We start from the raw sequence: 12,642 nt of genomic DNA on the forward strand, positions 1-12,642 counted from the left end.
AAAAATATCCTCAAATCCCAACACCCACTTTTTTACAGCCCATGCTGAGTGTAAGTGGGTTTGATATCTTAATGATTTGTGCTATACTGCAAAATAAGGGCCATAGGAAGCTGGGGTGTCCTTCCTGTGGGTGAGAGGGGTGGGCAGGCAGCACAGGGCTTTGTCATTCTGCAAACTGTGATCAGGGACATTTATGGGAAGTAAAACAGCAGGAATATATTATGTTTGCTGTTGGTAGAGTGTTACAGTATCTCCTCAATAAGGAAGGCTCCAGGAATTGCAAGAGACGCTGCATCAGCACCAATAAAAATGTTTTAATTGTGGTCATTACATTAAAAAAAATGCCAACCAGACAGGAGGGAAAAGGTACTTGGAGTGGCTGCACTGATAGTCACCTACAGCAGACGAGAGCTCAGCAATTCCTAAGATAAACCTGGTGGCAATTCCAGCCCAGGGACTGCAGTGATGGCTCTGGGAGCTCAGCATTCCATGGGGAGAGCTGGGCTTGGGGCATATTTAGGTACAGTCAACAAATGGTAGAGTTGAGTTTAACAGCTGGGCTTGGAGCTTGGAGAGACTTCATGTCCAAAGTTCATTTGTAAAGGTTTTTCCTGCCCAGGATGCAGAAGCAACGAGGCTGGAGAAGGGACTGGAGCACAAGTGCTGTGGGGAGAGGCTGAGGGAGCTGGGGGTGTTCAGCCTGGAGAAGAGGAGGCTCAGAGGTGACCTCAGCACTGTCTGGAACTGCCTGAAGGGAAGTTCTGGCCAGCTGGGGGTTGGTCTCTTCTCCCAGGCACTCAGCAATAGGACAAGGGGGGCTCAAGCTCTGCCAGGGGAAATTGAAGTTGGAGATCAGAAAGAAATCCTTTGCAGAGAGAGTGCTCAGGGATTGGAATGGGCTGCCCAGAGAGGGGGTGGATTCCCCATCCCTGGAGGTTTTTAACCTGAGCTTGGCCGTGGCACTGAGTGCCATGATCTGGTAAAGGGACTGGAGTTGGACCAAGGGTTGGACTTGATGATCTCGGAGGTCTTTTCCAACCCAATCCATTCTATGATTCTATGGATGTGGCACTGAGTGAGGGTCCACCATGTCTTGATCCAACCCTACTGTGATCACCAGCCCAGGGCACGGAGTGCCCTGGGCTGGTGATCACAGTGGGGTTGGATCAAGGGTTGGACTTGATGATCTCGGAGGGCTTTTCCAACCCAATCCATTCTAGGATTCTGTGATTCCATTCTCAATGAAGAGGCTCTCAGACCATGGTGGGTACAGGGGGTCCTTTGGGACTAAGCATGGACAAGGTGGATTAGGGGAGTATTTGGGAAAGCCTAAGTGGGAATGTTGTGTGTGTCAGACTCAGAAATCTGAGTGGGAGCATTAAGATGGGCCATGATTTTATCAGAGATGAGGAGCACGACAGGACAGAGGGAGCTGAGTCAGGAACTGCCTGTGTGTGACACACGCAGCCAAATCCTGGCTCTGGAATGTCAACACCCCAAAAATATTCCTGGAGACAAACCTGCCTTGGGATGGGAACCTGCTGCAAACAGCAAAGCTGCTGCTGCCCTCGCCCAGTGCAGGAGCAGATCAGGCAACACTCGGAGCAGAGGGAGCCAAGTGAGCAGCATGGAAGGCTCTGACAGGGGGTGTGTTGGGTTGTGCTTGGCCATGGGGGTCCCTCCAACCCCTCCCAGTGTAAATTTGCTGAATATTCAGCATTGCCACACACAAACTGCTCCATTTTGTGCATTTTGTGCCTGGTTGCTCAGCCAACACCTGGCCAGGACAGGGGAGAGAAGGGAAGGGCAGGAGGGAAAACAGCACAGAGGGCAGAAAAAAAAATAGTGCAGAGAATCCAGTGGTTGTTCAAAGAAAGATTCACAAATGTGACACAAAAACTTGTGGAACTGTGGATAAAAAAAAGGGTAAAGAATGATTGCTGAAGTCTCAGAGCTCCAAAAAGTAACTTTTCATTTATTATATTAAACAATAACATTTCTCCTATTATATTAAACAATAAACACATGAGATGGGTTAAAATTAAAAGACCTTTCAATTTGTTATGATATTTGAAAGATAAATATAACTACAACAATGTACATATTTGGAGATATTAGTCAAATTTAGGTCAACATTGCAGCTTCCACTTTGTGTTTCCACCTTTTTTAGGTCAGACTGGAGAGTATTAAAAGGGACATCAGAAGAGGACTCTGGAATGGCAACAGCAGGAGAAGCCACAGTCACTGGGAGTTTTCCTTTGGAAGTGAAACTTAAAAGGGGAAGGCAGTTGGAAAAATGAAAATTCCATTTTATAACAAATTAGCCTTTATTTATAAAACTTCCAAGTAAAAAGAGCAATATACCAACTGATCAAAAAGGTGTGCCAGTGAATAACAGTTAACATATTTACTCTAAAAATAAATCTGTGATTCCACCACACTTCAAGCAAAATTCCTTTCTAGGAAAAAAAAAGGCTGTTCTGAAGTCTAAAGAGATGCAATGGTTGACACACCCCAAAAACTTGGCTGTTCCACCAGTGGAGGAAGGTAATTGAAGCAGATCATTAATAGCACAGATCAATTCACTTCAATAGAGTTCCAGCTCTAAATAAGGATTAAACAGAAATGAAATTCCTGACAGGGAGGAATAAAATGCAGGAGAAAGGAGAAATCAAATCCTTACATGAGGGAAAGCAACAATTCTCCTTGGACCAAAACACCTTGGGCCGTGGCTCTACAGAATATTCTTCTCAATGGAGAAACACTAAAGAAGAAATAGTAACCCCAAAAGGATTATAAGGAGAATCCAAGAAAAGTGCATTATCATTGAGCATAAGATGATAAAATAACTTCTACACAATTTCTGCCAACAGATTTCACAGACAGGAATTCAAACAAACAAACAAACAAACAAAGGGTTACACAGACACAGTTTGGAATTTCCTACACTTTGAGAGCACAGCAGATGGAAGAAAATCCAGGAAGGGCTGGTGGCCATCACAGGGCAGAGGTTCCAGGAGGCAAAATTTGCCTGTATAAAAATCTTTCCTCCAGCATCACTGTGGAAATACAACTTTTATGAGGCTGTTTCTATTGCAGGATGACTGGGAGGTTTTACAATGAGACACTTGGGAGGGGACTGAGGGAAAACAGTGGAGGGAAATGGGAGCACACAGGTCTGAGGGACCCTGGGGATTCAGTACTTGTGTCCTACGTGAGGAATTGTCTGTCTGTGCTGTTGAACTGCTGGGCCTCAGAGTCCTCTGCACTCCAGGAGTCAGCCCAGGGATGAGATTCCATCCAAACCAACGTGTGGCACCATAAAATCTGCCAAACTCTTGGTGATTGCTCAAGGAACCCCAGAGCAATAATTTGTCTGAGTTAGAAAGGAGAACCACCTCCACTCTTTGCTCAAATCAAAGGGTAATTCTTCCTGAAGTAAAAGCTGAGGTGGAACTTGAGGAAGAACAACAGAGCTGGAATCCAGAGGACAATTATGTGCAACCAACTCAACTGGAATGACACGAGAAAAACGTGTTTTCCACCTCTGCCTGTGACTGTTTGTGTGGTGTGTGTACAGGAACAACTCCTAAAAACACTTCTTTAAAAAGGAAAAAAAAAAGAGAAAAAAGAGAAGTGAAACCACAAGCAAATGGAGGAGAAAACCCAGTGCCTCAGTCCAGGGAAAACAGAAAAGATGACAAGACCATCACATGCAAGATCAGCAGCTGAGCCCACATTCCAGAAGACACTTTAAAACCTCCAAAGAATGTGAAACCACATCCAGTGTAGATGATTCCTACTTTCCTCCAGGTTTCTCTTACACTTGGCACAGCTAATAAACAGCTTTTCATGCCAACAAAAGAAATCTTGAAACAAACTGATTAGAAGTAATTTCTCCTGTTTTGTTTTTTTTTTTCTTTCACCAGAACTTTGATAACCTCAGAGCCACGAGCTAATCTGTGTTTCTGTACAAACTCCATCTCTGTCCCCACCTCTGGTTACAGAATCTACACACACACATGATTTTAAGACATAGAATATATCTGCATATTCTACATATTCATTGTATATACACATTTTATGTACAACACAAGAAACTCTATACTGGACAGAGCATGTGGAGATGTGGAGTATATACACACACTATTATTACATTATACAATACACTATATTATATATAATATATACACACACAGAGATAATGTGGGTCTCACTGTACACTGTATAAGCACTGGGAATACTCTCAGTTTCCAGCTCTTGCACTGTACATATTTTTTTTCTGCCTAAACACCAACAGGTCTGGTTGTGCTTTAAATGTCACTGTTCTGGAGGAAGAAGATCCTTGTCTTGCACTAAAGTTTTGTCTTCAAGAACAAGTGCAGGTTTTGTACAAACACTGAGTCACAGCACAGGGGAATCATCCCTTTTATGTGGAAAATACAAAGGGGAGAAATCACAGCCACGTTTTCTTCTACTGCAGTGCCAACATTTTTAGTCAAGAGTGTTTTGGTGAACTTGAGACTCCTAAAACTATCACACTGTGCATAGAGAACATGTCCTGTCCTTATTCCTTGATCTGCAGTTACTGTCCAAGAAAATATAGAGAAAAGTCAGTAAGAAAATAGGAAATGAGCCCTAACACTGCATGGAATTCTGGATTAATTCACATCTCTGCCTTCCTGATGAACATCATGAAAACATCAACTCATTGCCTTAGAAGAATTATAAATTAGAGTATTTTAGAGGCCTGACAAAGCTGCAGAAAGTCTTGTTATGGTGCCTAACTCTGAAAATCAGCTGCTCAGTCACCCCTCGGTCCAGCAGGGCCAGGAGGGGTTTCCCTTCTCAAATGGCACCAACATGAGGGGGTTTGGTTGTACCAGAACAGACCCCACAAGGACTCAGGCCCAAGGGAAAAGGAGAATCTTACACAAGGACAGTTCAACTGCCCTGGAAATCCAACAGCCACTTTGCTTTTGAAAATTGCTCTTTTTGGCTCCTGTTCCTTACAAACAGAGCTGAGTTTGCTCTCAGGGACTTCCAGTCCTGTACACCAACAGAAAAGAGAACTTTTTTGACTTTTTAGCATGTTTGATCATTTAATCCTATATATTTTAGAGAAAAATTACCACAATGGGAAGGGATTTAAAATCAGATTCTGTAAAATTAGAAATAGCTACTACTGTTGAGTTGGACCAAGGGTTGGACTCGATGATCTTGGAGGTCTTTTCCAACCCAATCCATTCTATGATCCTGTGATTCTATACTGCATCCCAAAGGGGTCATTAAAGGACAGGATTAAAGATGATTATATGGTTGGGTTTGGTATCAGAAATGCATCTTCTCCCCTTCTGAGGAGAGTTACAGATTCACATTATTTGTAGTACCATTAGCACAGGAGACACAAATCAACCAGGGATTGTGACTCCTAAAAACAACATCCCAAACACAGCTGGCTGTGTTTGCACACTCACACACACCCCAAAACCTGAGACCACAAATGCCAAATCTTGGCTACATTTCAGAGCTGAAAACGACCAAGATGCTTCAAATGATCCAAACTGATTCTTGTCTCTGTGTCAGGAAAGCATCCAGGGTAAGGCAGACACAACAAAAGAGGGAGGGATTGTTTTCACCCACTGAACAGGCACTATGATTGGAGTATGAAAATAAAAGCAACTGAAGCAAGAACACGAGAACCAAAAATGCATTAAAGATGATGAAGGAATACCACACTAAAAAAAAAATAGAGATAATGTTGTAAGATAAGGGCAGCATCAGTAAAACCCCAGCAAGTTGAGCTCTGAACTCCCACAGGGCAGGAAAGAAGATTGAGGACATGTAAAAACGTTGTGGCAGATCCCTAACCTGTGAGACAGAAAAGTCTAAGGCAAAGACAACTGAATGTTTGGAATTCCTGTGATCAGAAAAGGCATTTTTAGTGAGTAAATAATTCACAGCCTTGTTTTCTGTATGCCATGGCTGTGTTGCCCTTCCCAGGGGGAGCAGCCAGTGATGGAAAACCTGTCCCTGCCTGGCCCAACTGCTGCAAAGTGGATTTTAGAGCCAACTCCAACCAGTGCTGCCAGAACTGCTGTGGGAATATGGATTTGGCAAAGAAAAACTGATTCAACTTGGCCTTATTTCAGCTCAGTCAGGTCTGTAACCCTCTAAGAGTGGTGGAATTAAAGAGGCAGAGGGAGGGACAGCCCGGGCTGCTTTGCTGGGTTGGAGGAAATGAGGGTACAAAGGGTTGTAGGGATGGACACTCTTCAAACTTGGTAACTTTTCCATTGCTTGATTTCCTGATTTCACATGGAAGTATCACCACCCTGCAATCCTGCCTGCTTATGAGAAAGTCAAATTTTACTTCCTAATTTAACTGCCAAATGGTTTATCCAATTTACTACAGCTGAATGAGCTCCCTTTTTACCACATACAATTATAAAACTCAATGCAAATGGATGTTTAAATTAGAACTTCTCATTCAAAGAAGCTTCAAATTTGTACCATTTTATACAATCCACTGTTTGTTTCCATCCTATTTAAACCACCAGATTCTTTTTTAAAAGCCACATCTTTTGGATCAAAAGGGACCATCTAAAAATGAACTTATGCTTTGACACAGATGGTGCAGGTGACAAACTGATTATTAAATAAACACAACATGTGAAAAAGCTAATTCTATAAATATTCTCTTTTTCTATGACATTTTCTTTCAAGTCCATCCTGCAGCCTCAAAACACCAGTGGAATTCAGGTCATAAAAAGAAAAGATTCACACATTGCAGTTTCCTGTATGCAACATTTGCCTTCCAGATGAAGAAACTTTCAGTATCTCAGGATTACATGTTAAATTTCTTACAAGCAATAAATTTTATCTAGACCATGTAATTCAGCTTATACAGCATTTCCTGCTCATTATGCCCTTGAGAAGCCCCCACATTGCCCAGCTGGAGGCACCAGCCACGTCTTGCTCAGAACCGAAGGTGAGTAGAATTATTTCCCCAACAGAACCCAAGGGTTTAGTATTTTTACCCCAATTTTCCAAGGTTTCTCTTGGCCAGGGTGGAGCCCCAGCCCCTCTTTAGGAGTTGGGCATGTCAGCCTTGCTGAGGGCAATGGCCAACTCAAGGTCTTCTTGTTCCTGTCTCCGTAGCCGTGCCAGTCTCTCCTGCTCTGCCTTCTCACTCTCCCTCTTGGCCCAGGCCAGTTGCTGCTCCTCATTGCCAAACTACAAAAGGAAAATGGAAAAGAAATTCATCAATTTACCAACCAGCTCGAGGAAAATGACATGAAAAAAAACCCACTCATTAAATACAAGGGGGGTCAAGCACACCGAGTTGTTTTAGGGCAGTTCTTCTGGATTAAGATAAAAATTCACTCACTGATTTCCTCACTTTAATTTATTTCCTTAATTTCTTCCGCCTCCCCCGAGGAAGCAAACCCTTCTGGGCTGCACATCCCTCTATCCATGGCTCAGGTGGGTCTGAAAACAGCCACTGGAGCCAAACAAAAACTCCACAAACACAGAAAAAGCAAAGTTAGTGCTTTGGGAGCACAGCAACTTACAGGCATTTTTAAGAACATGAAATAGCTGGCAAAAAACAAGAGTTATTTTCCTCTTGTGTGACTCCTCTGGAGGGTTTCCTTGGGGCAGTTCCTGCTGGGGGTGAGGGGTCTGAACAGTGATTTTGCCATGTGGGAAGTTCCATCACCAAATCAAGTTACAGAAAGTGCTTCTGTTACTGTTCATAAATTACACACAGAGTTTTTCCAGCAAGAACTAATGTGGGAGAATCCAATTCCTTTCAGCAGAGAACACTAAGGGCACATCCCACTTTGGAACAGCTCCTAAGCCTGTTTGGGCTCCTCAAAACACACTGAAACCCAGAGCAGCCAAACTCATCCAAAATTACATCCCAGCATTTACCACTGAAAGATGCAAAACTTTGCTTGTTTGAGCTTCTCTTGCACAAAATCTCCAGTTATTTTACTGAAATCACAACAATTTTAAGCTCAAACATAATCTGCTTGTGTTTAATTTTAGCAGTTGCTGAGAGGGATGATGGGAACAGCTGCATGCAAATGTTTGCATTGAACCCACTTCTAAAACCTGCTCTGGGCTGGCTTTTTTTTTTTTGTTTTTTTTTTTTTTGTGCAGGAAAACATATTATTTGGGTGGTTTTTTGGTTGTTTTTTTTTTTTTCAGCTGGATGTAGAGGGTCAAAATTCCCTGTGGGCCAGGACAGTCCATGGTGCCACCAGGGACTGGCACAGCCACACCTGAAATATTGAACTGAGGATGAAAAATTGAACTTCCAGCTGCAAATCCACCATGTCATGGCCCCACCCCTGCTGCCTCCATCCTGCATTGTATCTGTAATTTTCTTTTTTTTAATGTATTTTTATATAAATATATATATTTTTATATAAATTTTTATATAATTATATATATTTTTATATAATTTGTTCCAACCCAAGCCCAATTCTGCTGTATTCCTAATTTAATTAAATTATGCTCATCTTTCCTGATTTTATTTCTCTCAATATGATTTTTCAGACGATTTCATGCCAAAAAAAAATCACTTCTTTTCATTTAACACCTTTGCTTTCATCACCATCAAAATTTAGATGAGGACTTTTGCATTCAATGCAATAAAAGTGTCACAGATTTTGATATTTTTCCTTTTAAAACAAAGAAAATCTACTCTCATTTATCATTTAATTAATGTCAGCTGACAGGTAAGATTGAAAAGCTTACTAACATTTTAAATAGATTTTTTTTTCAGGGTAAAGATGGGAAATGAAAGAGGAATTCTGTCCTTATTCCAAGAGTTCAGGCAGATCCTTAAGCTCAGATGGAGAATGAACAGTTGTTACTTTCAGAAATATAAGAAGTTTTGGTCAAACTATTTGGGGTGTTTTTTTCACATTGAAAAACAAGTTTTATTCCTAAATCTTCCATCCTAGGAAAAGGTTTCCAAAGAGAGCCCCAATTATAACTTGTTTATGGGACACAAGTTATATTTTTGTGGTTCAAAGTGCTGGGTGAAAAAAAAAATAACAGGAAAAACAGTCAAGGGATTCATTGGAAATGAATCTGGAGGGGCCTACAAGAGGAAAATTTCACAGATAACTCTGACCTTTGGGTAGAGCAGTTCATTAATGCCACTGATTGGCTAAAAAAACCATCATTTACAGGTCATTTAATAACATTTTTGTGTGCATGTCCAGGTTTCAAGAAGTCTATAAATGTGTATCACGTGGAATTTCATTAAAAACCTCTTTTTTTTTTGCTTTTTTTTCAGAAGCACAGTCAGCCCCAAGGCATAAATGAGGAAACCAAGAGATCAATCAAATCACAAAAATTGTGTTTACTGAATTGCCAGCTTGTATTGGGAGAAAAAGTTTAGCCCTAAGTGTTCAGTTCCTTGGAAATTTGAACACAAAAGGTGCCTTTACTTGTTGTTCTATAAACTGCAGCTGGAACCTTGAAACATCTGAAATCTGAGCTACCAAAAGACTCAGTTTTGTTTCAAACCATCATATTTAATGCCAGCAACAACATTAGGAATAAACTGTGGGTGCAGCAACTTGCAAATGTCTCAAAAAAAAAAAGCCAATTTTCACAGAGTGCTCCTAAAATCCAGTGAAGGTTTTCATGTTCTTTCTTTGCAAGAGCCAACGAGTTCAATTAAGAATTGGGTAATTTGACTGTTCAGTCCTACATAATTAATGAGCCAAAAAAACCTTCTGTAAGTAAAAGCCATTTTCATTTCCATTGTGAATAAAATTTCCCAACCACAAGGCAAAGAGAAACTCAAAAATTCTCAATGTTTCCAACATTGAAAATTTCACACAGAAGGAGCAGAATTAATTGTGTTACAGGCAAGGAAAAAACCCACAAACTGAAGAGAACAAGGATCAAGTCTCTGAATTTTCAGCCAAATTCATTCATTTTTTTTTGGTTACAGCAGGACAGAATCGATTCACAAAAGTGATTAAAAAATTTATTTCATTTGATGAAATGCCACTTAACAGGAATTACTGAGTGGCCACTGCTCAGGATCTCATTTTTCCTGATTTCTCCTTCTTTTCTCAGCTGAAAACCCTCAAACACCCACGGGAGGGGGATCAGAGATTTTGGTTGATCAACTCGCCACAATGACCCAGAGCAAACCCAGAATTTTAGAACTTCAGAAATGCAAAGCAAGTGGCAATAATTGGGGAACAGTCATTCCATTCCATCCTTTGTCTGGAAGAAATGAAGGGGTTGTTGAAGAAATTTCAGATAGAGCAAGTTTTGTGTCTTGTTTTTATTAAGAATGTCACCAGTTTGTTTACAATCAGAATTGAACTGTGCAAATCCAACGGGCTGGACCAGCTGTGGTCAAACATACAGAAAACCTTCAACTTGGACATCACCAAAGAGAGGAATTAAAGCCCTGAGGCCCAACTAAAGTCTGCACAAATGACCTCGACTGACAATAGCAAAGTGATACACATTTAATAGTAAATAACTAGGGGGGAAAAACAACAAGCACTAAAAGAAACAACCTGGAAGATTCAGCTTCAAGTGTTGAACCCTGAGCTGTGTCCAGCAGAGCTGAGGGGCAGAATAAATTGGGGATTTTACTACATGAGAGAACAAAGCAGGGGAGGAGGGAGGAGCTGAGGCTGTGGAGGGAGCAGGTCCATCCACTCCTGGCAGCAACAGGAGCCAGGAATGGCTCCCAAGTCCAGCACTAAACCCAAAGCCAGGCTTTACTAACACTGGTATTTTCAATGAATGGGTCCCTGGCTTTGCTTTCAAACCTTCTGGGACTTTCTTTGGGAGTGCAGGGTGGACCTTTCTATCTTGGTTGTAACACAATAATTTTGTTTTTAGCTTTGTCTAACGAGGGTTTTTCTACAATATCAGTAACAGGAACAAAATTCAACAGCTGAAGTTTTCAATCTCTGTCTGGTCTGTCTCTTTTGGACCACATTCCACCACACACAGCAAACGTTGTGACAGGATTGTCAGAACCTTTCCCACAGACAGGCAGAAAAGCTTTATGGAAACTTTCTCTTTAAGGATTTGCTTCTCACAATATGGTGAAATTGCTGTAGAAATGTTCTCAACAATTGCTTTTTAAAATCTTTACATCACTGGCTCCCAAAAATCAGTTCACAAAATATCCTCCATGCAACAAAATCAACACACAAGTTCTGCTACAGAGAATCTGAGAGTGAAGGCACACTGTGCTAAAATAACTTAAATGCAAGTCAACCCTTGGAAATTTAGTATGAAACTTCTCTTTTATTGAAATAATGCCTTTTTATTACAGAAATATTAATACAAAACCAACGAGGACAGCAGGAAGGTACTGAGAGACAGAAGCCAAGGAACAGGAGTTGGCAGGTAGAACAAAAACCCAACAGATTTTGCTGCAAGCAGAGCAGAAAGTGGTTTGCTGAGACAAGGAATTTAACTTACAGAGCTGAAGTCTGCAAACCCCAAGGAAGAGTCTTTAGAAGTTTTACTTGTAGAGGAGGGAGCAAATGGATCTTTTCCACTAAATGGGTCCCCAAACCCCTTTTTACTTTGAAACAGGTCACTGCTGTCAGCCCCAAATGGCTGGAATGGATCATGGGGCTTGGGAAAATCTGCAGGCCCAAGGTGGCTGACAGGAGTGCTTTTACCTGGAAAGTTTAGGAAAAAAAAAACAAAACAAAAAACAAAACAAAAGGAGAAAAAGAGAAGTTACTTACCATGGACAATGCAAAGCCCTGAAATAGGAAACTGCTGATACACTTTAGCATCATCCATCCTCCCTGGGGTGGAAATGTAACCAAATATAATGGTACTCATTCCTCAGTGCAAATAATCTCAAGCAGTTGTTTGATTTAAATGGGATTTATTGTCTTCTACATAGGAAAATATTAATACCTTCAAGATTTGAAATTATAAAACACAATATAAAGGCATTTGGTGCAAAGAATTTGACAAGTAGGACTTTGATTTTTCCAGATTAGGGGTATTTCAAGTTCAAGTTTGGGATTAAATAAAAGGCAAAATGCATAACATGTAGCACTGAAGATAAATCATGACAAATAGGAGTAAATAGTAACTTAGCTGTGACTTTTCAGAATGCCTGGGACTGGTTTGTCCTTCTCACCACCACTTTTGTACAAGGAAAAAGAAACTGATTAAGAAATCACCTTGTTCTGGGGTGCTTGTTCTGCAACCCACCTTTTGTAGGTGACTGATTGTTCTTTTACTCCACCCCAAAACCAAATTGAATCACAGAAATTACTGTGTAATATAATGATTTATGTGCATTTTCTTTCATGCAATTAAAGCATCAATGGTTAATTTTTAATTCCCCTTGCCTAAAGTGCTATTTTGTGAGGTCAAATAACTAAACAGATAAATGTATTTTTTTTCCAAGACTCTCCTCACAAATACACCCCCAGATTCCAGGGAAAATCCTCCTGGGTTGAACACTCCTGATTACAATGTGTACTTGATAAAGGAAAATCTGGAAACATTCTTAAACATTTACAACTTCCTGTGTAACAACCTGAATTACAAACATTATTTGCATTAATAAACTTATCTGGTGTGAAATATCCAATTTTTTGAAGTACAATT

The 12,642-nt window shown here is 40.8% G+C and overlaps 1 protein-coding gene across 5 annotated transcripts in view; it reads right to left on the reverse strand.

Annotated features, from left to right (window-relative positions):
* Positions 1–1,955: 1,955 nt before the first annotated feature.
* The window catches only part of EPS15L1 (epidermal growth factor receptor pathway substrate 15 like 1), a 52,364-nt gene continuing 41,677 nt past the window's right edge, over positions 1,956–12,642 (reverse strand). For 3 of the 5 annotated variants that reach the window (XM_071577870.1, XM_071577869.1, XM_071577868.1), the window contains 2 exons: positions 11,485–11,690; positions 1,956–7,236 (listed from right to left, as the gene is read on the reverse strand). In XM_071577870.1, the coding sequence (XP_071433971.1) occupies positions 7,090–7,236; positions 11,485–11,690 (353 nt within the window). In that variant the 3' untranslated portion in view covers positions 1,956–7,089. The remainder of the gene's footprint in view (positions 7,237–11,484; positions 11,691–12,642) is intronic. The other 2 variants (XM_071577871.1, XM_071577872.1) reach the window with 2 other exon arrangements.

This window comes from Pithys albifrons, chromosome 27 (genome assembly GCF_047495875.1).
Source record: "Pithys albifrons albifrons isolate INPA30051 chromosome 27, PitAlb_v1, whole genome shotgun sequence".
Classification (NCBI taxonomy): Eukaryota; Metazoa; Chordata; class Aves; order Passeriformes; family Thamnophilidae; genus Pithys; species Pithys albifrons.